General features: G+C 43.8%; 1 protein-coding gene across 5 annotated transcripts in view; it reads left to right on the top strand.

The window, feature by feature from the left end:
• Window positions 1-227: 227 nt before the first annotated feature.
• LOC119961755 (protein FAM216A) overlaps window positions 228-12,772 on the top strand; it is a 45,915-nt gene continuing 33,370 nt past the window's right edge. Inside the window, exons 1-2 of one of the 5 annotated variants that reach the window (XM_038789052.1) lie at window positions 228-256; window positions 7,700-8,577. In XM_038789052.1, coding sequence (XP_038644980.1) covers window positions 7,852-8,424 — 573 coding nt within the window. In that variant the 5' untranslated portion in view covers window positions 228-256; window positions 7,700-7,851 and the 3' untranslated portion in view covers window positions 8,425-8,577. The other 4 variants (XM_038789032.1, XM_038789013.1, XM_038789022.1 and 1 more) reach the window with 4 other exon arrangements.

Here is a 12,772-nt window from a genome sequence, read left to right as displayed (position 1 = left end):
GCATTGTTGTTAATATGCTGTGTTGTTCATGGAGGTGGGGAGAATGTTTATGATTGCTAATATTATTGTTATTTTTGGTATTTTATTATGGTTCGTTGTTGTTGTATAAATTCAAAATTTTTCAATAAAAATTATTTTAAAAAAAAGAAAATAACCTTTAAAACCGACCCGGTGAAAAACACGTAACAATGACTCGGAACGTAGTTACATCATAAATAGCACACTTGGCAGCATTTTATACCCCCCCGTACGGCAGGTCGGTGCAATGAAGCAGAACTTTAACAATGTACATATTTCATTAGTATAATCTAAAGACCTCGCTGATCTGAGGCTGTTGCGTTCGGCATAAATTAACACATTTGCTTTAAATTGTGCATTTGGAGGCTTGGGTTTTGCGCATGTGTTTGTTGAATGTTTAACTGGGCAGTAACAGGGGAGGCGGGGGTCTCGGTCAGACCGTGGGGTTGGAGCAGGAACACGGTCGGCAGAAATCTTTCCTATGGAGACCAGGAAACAGGTCACCTTTCTCGAACGAGATCCTGTCAGCCAGGATTTGCAGCAGTCACGCAGGACAAGGCAAGAAAATGCCACTGATAACTAACTTGCATCCTCAGATCGCCTCGGAGTTCTGCTTAGGACAGAGAAAGCTAGTCATCAAACGGCAGGTGTTGCCCCTCTGTAACATTCAACTAAGATTATGTACCTTCCCTGAATGTCATTTTTATTTCCGTCATCCAATTTTGTACTATGTGGATATCCTTTCCATCTCCACAGTTTGCGTGTGCTTCCTCCCCCCCCCCCCCTTTGAAATAAACTTCAAACTTCGTGCTGATTTAGTTGATGTTATTCGGTTGCTTTTTTGCACATTGTTGCATCGATTTCCCCCCTGCCCTTTCTGGTGTCATTTCTGTAGCATTGTTTTTTCTATTCTCATACCTTTTTTTAAATATAAATTTAGAGTACCCAAATCTTTTTTTCCCCCCCAATTAAGGGGCAGTTTAGCGTGGCTAACCCACCTACGCTGCATATCTTTGGGATGTGGAGGTGTGAGATCGAGGGAGACACGGGGAGATTGTGCAAACTCCACCCGCACAGTGACCCGGGGTGGGATGAACCCGGGTCCTTGGGTGCCTTGAGGCGGCAGCGCTAACCACTGACTGTGCTGCCCTATTTCTGTCCTCATATCTGACATTGTATTTTGCATGGCAAAGCTTATAAAGTGAAGTAAAGGATATTTGTATTTTTTCGTGGTTCAGATGGTACTTTCTTAAATAGCTAATTACATTTTAAGTATACTTGGCTAGCCTGCTGCACTAAGTGAACAGGAAAATATTTATTATGAATGATTTTCACCCACTGGAGGTGGATGCCCTTCCTTCCCCTGGGTCACTTGAGGCTATTTATAGCTAATAAGAAAGAGGATACCTGTACTGTGATGGAAAATACATTAACATATCAACTGCTGTGTAGACTGCCATTGTCATGGCTTCTCTCATTTCAAGTGCCTTAAATCAACATCAGAGAATTAAATGAAGAGAAAATATATCTTTTTATTGATGACCTGTTTTTTGGAGTTATTCCAGACTATTGAATCTGACACCGCAGAACTTTTAAAAATCGCTTTTGTTTATCTTCTGGCTCATTGGTTTCATGTTAAAACATTCCTTTTTTTTGGAATGCCCAGCCCGGGTCACAATCTTGTGGAGTTGCACTTTCTCCCCGTGTCTGCGTGGGTGTCACCCCCACAACCCAAAGATGTGCAGGGTAAGTGCATTGACCATGCTAAAAAATGTCCCTTCCAATTATTTATGAAATTAACTCCTGATTGATTAGTTACTCTTGTAATTTATTGTCATCAGAGAATCATAGAATTTATAATGCAGAAGGAGGCCATTCAGCACATCAAGTCTGCACCCGCCCTTGGAAAGAGCACCCTACTTAAGCAAAGGGCCGGTGCAGACTTGATGGGCTGAATGGCCTCTTTCTGCACTATAAATTCTACGATTCTCTGATTTAAAAAAAAAGTAAATTTAGAGTACCCAATTCAATTTGTCCAATTAGGGGCAATTTAGCATGGCCAATCCACCTATCCTGCACATCTTTGGGTTGTGGGGGTGAAACCCACGCAAACACCGGGAGAATGTGCAAACTCCCCACGGACAGTGACCCAGAGCCGGGATCGAACCTGGGACTTCAGACGTTAGTTTCATAAATAATTGGAAGGGGCAATTTTTTAGCATGGCCAATGCACTTACCCTGCACATCTTTGGGTTGTGGGGGTGAGACCCACGCAGAGACAGAGAGAATGTGCAACTCCACAAGATTGTGACCCGGGGCTGGGTTCGACCCGGGTCCTCGGCACTGTGAGGCAGCAGTGCTAACCACTGAGTCACCGTGCTGCCTAGGTGAATAGAATGTTGGCCTTTAGTTCAAAGGGAATGGAGTATGAAAATAGGGAAGTCTTGCTAAAACTATACAAGGAAGTTAGACCACCTGGAATATTGGGACCACCTGGAATATTGGGAACAGGTTTGGTACCCTTACGTAAGGAAAGATATACTGGGATTGGAGGCAGTCCAGAGAAGGTTCACTAGGTTGATCCCGGGTAAGGAGAGATTTTGTTATGCGAGGTTGAGTAGGTTGGGCCTGTACTCATTGGAGTTTATAAGAATGAGAGGTGACCTTATTGAGACATATAGGATTCTCGGGTGCTTGACAGAATAGATGCTGAGGTTGTTTCCTCTTGTGGGAGAGTCGAGGACCAGAGGGCATAATCTCAGAATAAGGGGTCACCTATTTAAGACAGGGGAGGGGGAATTTCTTCTCTCAAGGGGTAGTGAATCTGTTGAATTCTTTACCGCAGAGGAGGGCTGGAGAGGCTGGGATGTTATGTATGTTTAAGGCCTACACAGACTATGTTTTATTCAGTTCGGGAATCAAGGGTTATAAGGTGGGAGAGGAGTTGAAGAATATCATCCAATCAGTCATGATCATGGGTGGCACAGGGGCGTAGTGGTTAACATTGCTGCTTCACAGGGCAGCACGGTGGCCTAGTGGTTAGCACAACCGCCTCACGGCGCTGAGGTCCCAGGTTCGATCCCGGCTCTGGGTCACTGTCCGTGTGGAGTTTGCACATTCTCCCTGTGTCTGCGTGGGTTTCGCCCCCACAACCCAAAAATGTGCAGAGTAGGTGGATTGGCCACGCTAAATTGCCCCTTAATTGGAAAAAAATAATTGGCTAATCTAAATTTTTTAAAAAACATTGCTGTTTCACGGTGCGGAGGATGCGGGTTCGTTCCCATCTCCGGGTCACCGTCTGTGTGGAGTTTGCACATTTTCCCCCTGTTTGTGTGGGTCTCGCCCCCACAACCTAAAGATGTGCAGGCTAGGTGGATTGGCCACACTTCATTTCCCCTTCATTGCAAAAAAAAGAATTGGGTACTTTAAATTTTAATTTTAAAAAAATCAGTCATGATCTCATTGGTTGGCAGAGCAGAATCAATGGGCTGAATGGCCTACTTCTGCTCCAATGTCTTATGGTCCACATGAGGAGCCTTTCCCAACTGCCACTTGAATGGCTCCATAGCACAGTGTTATCAGTGCTCCCTTTTAATAATAATCTTTATTGTCACAAGTAGGCTTACATTAATACTGCAATGAAGTTACTGTGAAAAGCCCCTAGTCACCACATTCTGTACACAGAGGGAGAATTCAGAATGTCCAAATTACCTAATAGCATGTCTTTCGGGACTTGTGGGAGGAAACCGGAGCATAGGAAACCCATGCAGACACAGGGAGAACGTGCAGACTCCACACAATGATCCAAGCTGGGAATCGAACCTGGGACCCTGGAGCTGTGAAGCCACAGTGCTAACCACTATGCTACCGTGCTGCTCGAGTGTGAGATTTTGTGTGAGATTCCTAAAGAATCCCATCCTTTTTCGGGGAGGTACTCGCCTGTGCCAAGGTCCCAACCAAAAAAGGAGACACTTATTCTAACAACCTACATTCAATCATCAGTTTTAGAATAAGATGGGCAATATTTTTTTTGTAACACGCAATCATTCATTCATAAGACATGCTCTTCCTTCAGGTACCATGCCTTAAGGGAATAGTGGCAACCATGGATCAATTGGATTGGTCCATGATTATGCATGGAAAAGTACTCCAGTGGTTTGTTGACCAGGAAATCCTTCTGCTTTTACTGCCTGCCATCAGGTGTATTGGAAGGAACTACAGGTTACTTTATGAACACGCCTTCATTTTTTCTTTTAAATTTAGATTACCCAATTCATTTTTTCCCCCAATTAAGGGGCAATTTAGCGTGGCCAATCCACCTAACTTGCACATCTTTTGGGTTGTGGGGGTGAAACCCACGCAAACACGGGGAGAATGTGCAAACTCCACACGGACAGTGACCCAGAGCCGGGATCGAACCTGGGACCTCGGCGCTGTAAGGCCGCAGTGCTAACCTACTGCGCCACCGTGCTGCCCTTTGAACACTCCTTCATAGTTATCAGTCCTGAAGGGGGACTTGAACCCAGAGCTTCAGGCCCGGAGCTAGGGACACTATCACTGCGCCACAAAGCCTCCCATTCATATGTAGAAATGGCAAATGCAAAGCAGTCAGAACAGAGGGGTCAGGGTCAAACCAGTGAAACAAAATAAATAACTTGTCAGGGAGTTCTTCCTTGCGTCAGAGTGACTGATAATAAATTTGGCCTTGGGCAGCACGGTGGCCTAGTGGTTAGCACAGCTGCCTCACGGCGCTGAGGTCCCAGGTTCGATCCCGGCTCTGGGTCACTGTCCGTGTGGAGTTTGCACATTCTTCCCGTGTCTGCGTGGGTTTCGCCCCCACAACCCAAAAATGTGCAGAGTAGGTGGATTGGCCACACTAAATTGCCCCTTAATTGGAAAAAATAATTGGCTAATCTAAATTAAAAAAAAAAAAAAATTTGGCCTTTGGTTAGTTTAATGGAGGCTTGGAGTTGTTTAACAAACCGTTGAATGCTATGACGGGAGACCACAAGTTTGCTCTGGTTGGATGAGCTGGGATGAACCAAAAGGTCCTTCTTATTATCGATCTTGTGATAATCAATGGAATAAGGGAAACCTAGAAATTTGTATGTGCCCTTCAGTTTCTACACTTGGGTAAATGCACAGTGACAGAATGCTGCAAGGACAGAAGCTAAACCCAGCTCCCCCGGAAGTTGAGGACATAATGGGAAAATTTAAAATTGATAGAATAAAATTTTACTTCCATAATACGAACCACTTTGTTCTGCTGAATGATATACACCTGTTTCAACAAGCATTGAGGCCACAATTTAAAATGGTACAAGTGCTCCTTTTTATTTTCCCATTGGTGCTGTTTTATTTTAATGGATATACACATGGATTCCTTTCCAACATAAGTAGCAGATGTTGAAACGTCTTTTAAAATGTATTATTTGAAATTCAAGAGTTAACTCACAAATATATTTCATGAAATCATTATACATTTGATTATGTGTAATGGGATCTTTTTAATATGTTATTCCTTTTAGGACATTAGGAGATAATTTTCCAAAAAGTCATGATTCAACTGGTAAGGATAAATTCTGGTTTCTTGGATGCATCTGGGGAATTTAATAATGTAAGAAGGTGATGCAATTACATTTTAGAGTTGATTCACTTCCTGGGTGAGACAAATAAGCATGTAGCCACTTAACTTCAGACCAAATCAGAATATTGATACGGTGTTTCACTTTTAAGCTGCTTAGTTATATATTAACATCAGAATTTAGTGTATGTTGCATAAAATACATTGATTGACTTTTTGCAAGCTTAAATCATTGTGTGTGGTTAATACCAGTTGTACCCCAATATTGACAAATTTTAATATGATGTTTAGATTAAGAACAAAGAAACCATATATTTAACAGTAGCTTGAATTATAACATGTTAACAGTGTTTAAAGCCTGGTTAAATTACTATTTGGCTTGACTGCCTTATCAGCGGAGAAGGTAGAGCAAAGTGAATTTGATAAAATGTTCAAATGGTAGAAAATGATTACAGAATATGGCCATGCTCCAGAAGTGGAAGCACAGTAGTTAGCACTGTTGCTTCACAGCGGCAGAGACCTGGGTTCGATTTGTCTTGGGTCACTGTCTGTGCAGAGTCTGCACATTCTATCTGTGTCTACGTGGGTTTCCTCTGGGTGCTTTGGTTTCCTGCCACAAGTCCCGAATGACGTGCTTGTTAGGTGAATTGGACATTCTGATTTCTCCCTCAGTGTACCCGAACAGGCACCATAGTGTGGCGACTAGGGGATTTTCACAGTAACTTCATTGCAGTGTTAATGTAAGCCTACTTGTGACACTAATAAACATTATTATTAATATTAGTGTCATTGACATAATCAACAGTCAGCTAAAATCAACATTGATTCACACACAAAGGTTTTATGTGGAAGTGCGTATTCAAATGTTTTAATGAAAACACTAAAGGAAACTATTATTGAAGATTGGGTAACTAAAGCTCTTGTTTATCAGATTCCCTCTCCTATTCAAGGTGAAGTAGATCAGTATTTTCTTCATGAGGAAACTGAAGGGGTGGAGGAAAGTCTGCCAAGAATTGGTGAAGGGGAGAATTTGGGATAAGAATGACAGCTATTCTCTTCCACCATTGTGTTTTGCAACATAGTTATTATGTCCTATTTTCTCTTACGAGAAAAAACCATTCACATGCCTTTTATGCATGAAACTAAATGCCAAATGCCTTGTTTCTATACTTGTCAGTAGCCTGTGGCATTGCTTACATCCAGTTGAGACCAAGGGCTTGATTTTTTTACTCTTGAGTGGATGGATTTTCAATTAGTTAAAATCTTGCCCAAAATGTAATCTTTAGGTGAAGTGCAATCAAAGTCACACAGCCTATCCTTATTTTTAAATTATATATATCCCTAAAGGAAACTTTGTACAGTAATTACAGCTTGCCAGTTGTGCTGCAGACCTACAGGAACATAGGTTTGTTATGGAAAAAGATGATGTGGAGATGCCGGCGTTGGACTGGGGTGAGCACAGTAAGAAGTCTTACAACACCAGGTTAAAGTCCAACAGGTTTGTTTCAAACACGAGCTTTCGGAGCACGGCTCCTTCACCTGAAGAAGGAGCCGTGCTCCGAAAGCTCGTGTTTGAAACAAACCTGTTGGACTTTAACCTGGTGTTGTAAGACTTCTTACCATGGAAAAAGATGACAGCACATTTGTGCAGATGTAAAATATTAAGTGGGGGCCTCACGGTAGCATGGTGATTAGCATCAATGCTTCACAGCTCCAGGGTCTCAGGTTCGATTCCCGGCTGGGTCACTGTCTGTGTGGAGTCTGCACGTCCTCCCTGTGTGTGCGTGAGTTTCCTCCGGGTGCTCCGGTTTCCTCCCACAGTCCAAAGATGTGCGGGTTAGGTGGATTGGCCATGCTAAATTGCCCGTAGTGTAAGGTTAATGGGGGGATTGTTGGGTTACGGGTATACGGGTTACGTGGGTTTAAAGTAGGGTGATCATTGCTCGGCACAACATCGAGGGCCGAAGGGCCTGTTCTGTGCTGTACTGTTCTATGTTCTAAACTTTTAGTCTGTTGTAATAGATGAGAATCATCTATTAATTGCGCAAGATACACTTTATTAAATGCCACTCATCATGATTCACATTTGTGTTGCAGATACTCCAGAAATAGTCTAAGGAATGATCAGAAAAGTAAATTTTCCAATTCCTTCCCCACTTGCCACTAACAGTGCTGCACAGACAGCAATTTCAGAGTCTTCCAGCCAACAATAACAGGGTCAGAGAAGCCACCAGAAGCAACCTGAACTGATGGCAACTTCTACTTCAGACCATTGTCTGATTCAAAAAGAAGCTCCAGAACAGCAGGAATTGGGGATTGGAACTGCCAAACAGGGAGGCAAGCAAAGTAACAACTGTTCTGAGGGCAAAGTGAGGATAGGAGGAAGAAAAGAATGGGAAATTCAAAAAGGTCAGCCAGATGCCAATTTGGTAATGTTACAGACAGGTGACCTGATCCAAGTAGGGGAAGTGAAAGCAAGCCTACAGCACAGACTAGAAGAGATACAAGTCAGCTTGCAGACTGGAGTGAATCTGCTTCAAGGTGTAATTGAGTCCAGTAACAGTCAGATGGAATCAGCTGTGGAGGAGGTGAGTTCCACTGTCACCTCGGTTGAGACCACGCTACAGAATATGGATTCCACGCTAACCACAATTAACTCCAACCTATTAGAGCTCCAAGAAACAGTTGAATTTGGTTTAAAGGAACTCACCAAGGAAATTGCTTCTCTGGTCAAGTGGCTGTGCCAGAACCTGAGTGCTGAACCTGTAGAACATCAGTCAGTCAAACCTTTCATTCGGACTGCCAAAACAGTTCCTATTTAAATAGCAGGACTCACCAAGTGTGTATGCTAGTCACGGAGTATCTTTTGTCTTGCTTTAGCTGGACATGTACATTGTATGACCTTTAATCACAAATAAGGAGCAAAACAGGTCATTTAGGTGCCTAGATAATAAAACACACTGCATGTTACAATATAGGTCAAAGTCCAAATTCTATCCCTCATTTAGTATGGGATATTGGGAAACAATAATTGTTACTTGCACATTGCTACCCAAGAAGGTGGAAACATTAGTTACCTTTATTTGTTCTAGAAGTTCAAGGTTTTACAAGTTGATCAGATTGTTGCCCGTTTTCGATCCCAACAGCGTCACCAATACTGTTGCTAATATTAATGATAATGTTGGTGAACCACAAGCCTTCCTTTATATCGATCAAATGACCACACAACCAGTTAGTTAGTTCAAAAGATAGTTTATTTACATACACAAGGGTTACCTCGACATGCAAACACAATATCTACTATGAAATAAACTACACCTATCAGTTACAATAACCTATACTTAACTTCAGGGCGACTGGCACTGTGCAAATGGATAAGGCCTTTATCTGGATTTCATTTGGCTGGTTCGAAGAAAGTGGCTCTGTCTCTGCTGGGCTCATCCGTCACGTAGTGATCATTGGTCTTGAACTTGGCTGCTGTTCCTGCTACAATTGGGTTAGGCTGTGGCCGGATCCAAAAGAGACAGAACACAAGGCTGTGCTCACTTTTATCCCTCTGGGATTTCGCGCTCTTTGGGGTGGACCTTAACCTTGGACCCAATAGTTCGACAGGGCTCTGATCACTATCTTCGATTTCAGCCAATAAAGGGTGCCTTGGTAGTTGGGCGGGTCCTTAGCCGTCATTGACCTTGGCAGTTGGGCTTTCTGAGTAAAGGAAGTTGCGCCGATCAGTCTGTGGCTGTACCGGTTGCTTGATTGGAGTTCTATTGTCCTGGGAAAATGGGTCATTGAAATGCAAATGAGCGGGAGTATCGACCAGGTACCCAGTATCTGCGTGGGCTTCCTCCTGGTGCTCCGGTTTCCTCCCACAGTCCAAAGATGTACAGATTAGGTGGATTGGCCCCCTGGTTACCTGTGTTTCAAATACACATAGGCTCTGTATCTGTCTGAGTCCTGGGTTGGCCATAATTCCCATGGTCCTTTGCAGGTGACCATCTTAGATGGCTACAAGATGTTCTGAAATTAAGTGGGTAGGAAATAAAAAGTGAGTTTATGCTCCTTACATAAATTGATGGCTAATGTGGTGAAATCTAAGGATTTTCAGTTAGCATTTTAGGATTAAATATTTCAGTTGTTATGGGTCTCGATCAGAACCTCGCTTTTTGGTTAAGATCCGGATTAGAACCCAATAAATTTCATTTGGTAAAGATGTGAGGAAATGTTACTGCACCACAGGAGTGATAACACTGACCAGTAGACAGCTTTTATATTAGAACAAACTTTAACTTGAATACAGAATTAAGCGCATTAGCAACAAAGAAATGGTTAGCCTCACAACGTCAGGGACCCGAGTTCAATTCCAGCCTTGGGTGATTGTCTGTGTGGAGTTTGTATGTTATCCCAGTATCTGCGTGGGCTTCCTCCTGGTGCTCCGGTTTCCTCCCACAGTCCAAAGATGTACAGATTAGGTGGATTGGCCCCTTGGTGTCCAAAAGGTTATATGGAGTTACTTGGTTGTGGGGATAGGGTGGGGTTGTGTGTCTAGATAAGCGCTCTTTCAAAGACCTGATGGACTGAATAATCTCCTTGTGCACTGTAGGGATTCAATGATCTTAACTTGGTTTTCTGAAACCTGCCTCTACATTCCAATTAAGCAACACATATATTTCAAATACACACTATGTATAAAGTTAACCAGCAGGTTCTACTTGCTTATCGGGATGCCGAGTCCTTGGACAGAGCCTATCGTTTTTAGGACCAAGCTGAAAACCTTCAGCTCAGCTTAGAGCCCTGGAAGCAACTCCTCTGCCCAGACAGACCTGACCCCTCCCATTAGCTACACCAACTGCACTCAAAGCACACAGCATATTTTTATCTCTTGTTACAAGATGTGACTTGATTCGTTTAGCTGGGCTCAAAATGTTTGAATATTACATTAGCTCTCTATCTGCAAAAAGTAAAATGGTTTTAATATCTATTAGCAAACCACTGATTACCTCCCGTTTAATCACAGCATACTGTCTGTTAGTATTTTAACCCAAGTTTTAATAATACTTATTTTTGCAGTATGACAGTTTCTTATATTCATCACTCAGTTAAGTGCAGATCGAAACTCACTTCATTCTGGGCTAACCTCAAAAGAACATACCATTATTGAACTAGTGTGACAGCTTCCCACTGCCACACCCGTAATCCTGTCCCCTATTTGAGTGAGATTGCTAATTTAATTCGACATTTTTGTCCTTGTGGATCAGCGCTCACTTGAATTGGAAGAGACCCTTACAGAAGCAGACAAAAACAACTTCCATCTCATCACTTGAGGTTGCGTTTGTATTCCGCCTCTCGAGATTAACAGCTGTTACGTACTCACTCTGCACCAAGTGGTACCACAAGTGAAAAGTTACTGCATTTCAGTCATTCATTTTGCATGAAGCATTTTGAGATATGTTTAAATACAGGTTGATCTCCTGCTACTTGCTAATTTCTTTTAGGGAGAAATGAGAAAAAGTAGTTTTTGAAGAATCTTGGACTGTCACCTTTGCAGTTGTGTACCAGATGTCATAGAGCAATGTCCTTACTTGAAGTAAGACACATTTGTTAACACATGCACAGTTAATGGCCCCAAAATCCTGGAAAGTCTAACAAATGTCACAATAGCATTCATTGCTTTTGCTGTTGCTGGTTTCTAGGGAAGCAAAAATGTTTAATTGCTTCCCTAACTAGTGTGGCTGAATATAAGTTTAAACAAAGGGGGTGTTCGTTTTAAAAGAAAACCTTTGAAAGATGCAAATTTGGCAGGTACTATTGGTTTTGTGGTGACAAGAAAACCTGCAAAAATTTCTGAAACAGTTGCCAAATGCTCTTTTATAGTGCAGCAGATGGGACTGGCACTTCTGCTAACCCCAAGCCTTCTGATGCACTGTTGGTCAGAATGCTTTAAAGCTACAGCTTTAAAGATTGCGAAAGCTCATCCCACCACCCAAAATGGCAATTCCCCCAGCATCCTCTCCTATTCTCTAACATTTTTTTCTTTAAATCAATCAATATTTATTCGCTTGCATTCGATGTTTTTGTTACACAATCACACTCGCAACATAAATCCCACTACAGAGTCAGTTTGTACGAAACCTGAATTTAAATTTCAGAGTGACAAGCAAGTACCAGACAGATATTGGGCGTGATTCTCCACTCCCCACACCGGGTGGGAGAATCGCGGGAGGCCCCCCCGACTAATTTCACGATCCCCTGGCGCCCCCCGCGATTCTGCCACTCCCCGCTCGGAAGAATCGGCGCTCGCCGGTTTTCACGGCGACCGGCGATTCCCGGATGGGCCGAGCGGCCTGCCGTTCGCGACCGTTTCACACCGGCGGCAACCACACCTGGTCGCTGCCGTTGTGAAATCGCCGTGAGATGCCCGTTTTGGGGCTTGTAGGGGGCCTGGTGGGGAATGAGCACCACGACTGTGCTCGGGAGGGGACAGGCCCGCAATCGGTGCCCACCGATGGTCGGGCCGGAATCTCAATCGGACGCACTATTTCCCCTCCGCCGCCCCGCAAGATCAAGCCGCCACGTCTTGCGGGGTGGCTGAGGGGAAAGACGGCCACCACGCATGTGTGGGTTCGAGCTGTCAGCCGTCGTGACGTCAGCTGCGCATGCGTGGGTTGGAGCCAGCCAACCTACGCATGCGAGGCTGACGTCACATAGGCGCCGCCGTCGCGTCTCTCGGTGGCCGAGAGTAACGGAGGCCGAGCGGGGGTGAATTCGGTGAGAGGAGCGGGCTCCGAGGCCGTCGTGAAACTTGGTCGATTTCACAATGGCCTTCACGATTTTTCCCGGGAGGGGAGAATCGCGCCCATTGGCTTTTATCTGTATCCTGAATCTTGTAGTCCTCAATGTTCGGTCCTTGGTCTTGTCTGTTCCTGGCTCTGGTCTTCCTTCTGTTGGTCGGGTGATGGTCTTTTTTATGTTGGCCAGTGAGGGTCACCGTTGTTCTGTTTCTGCTGCAGAGAGCTCCTGTCCTCTAACTTTCATTGGGAACACCTCACATTTCACTATATTCAATTTATACCCCGAAAAGCGACCACACTCGCGCAGGATGCCCATGATCCTATCTAAACTCCCCCTACCGGGTCGGAAATGTACAACAGGAGGTCATCTGCATGTAGAGAA

This window comes from Scyliorhinus canicula, chromosome 1 (assembly GCF_902713615.1).
Source record: "Scyliorhinus canicula chromosome 1, sScyCan1.1, whole genome shotgun sequence".
Lineage (NCBI taxonomy): Eukaryota > Metazoa > Chordata > Chondrichthyes > Carcharhiniformes > Scyliorhinidae > Scyliorhinus > Scyliorhinus canicula.
The sequence above is the reverse complement of the archived record's forward strand: the minus strand, read 5'-3'. Positions and strand labels throughout refer to the sequence as shown.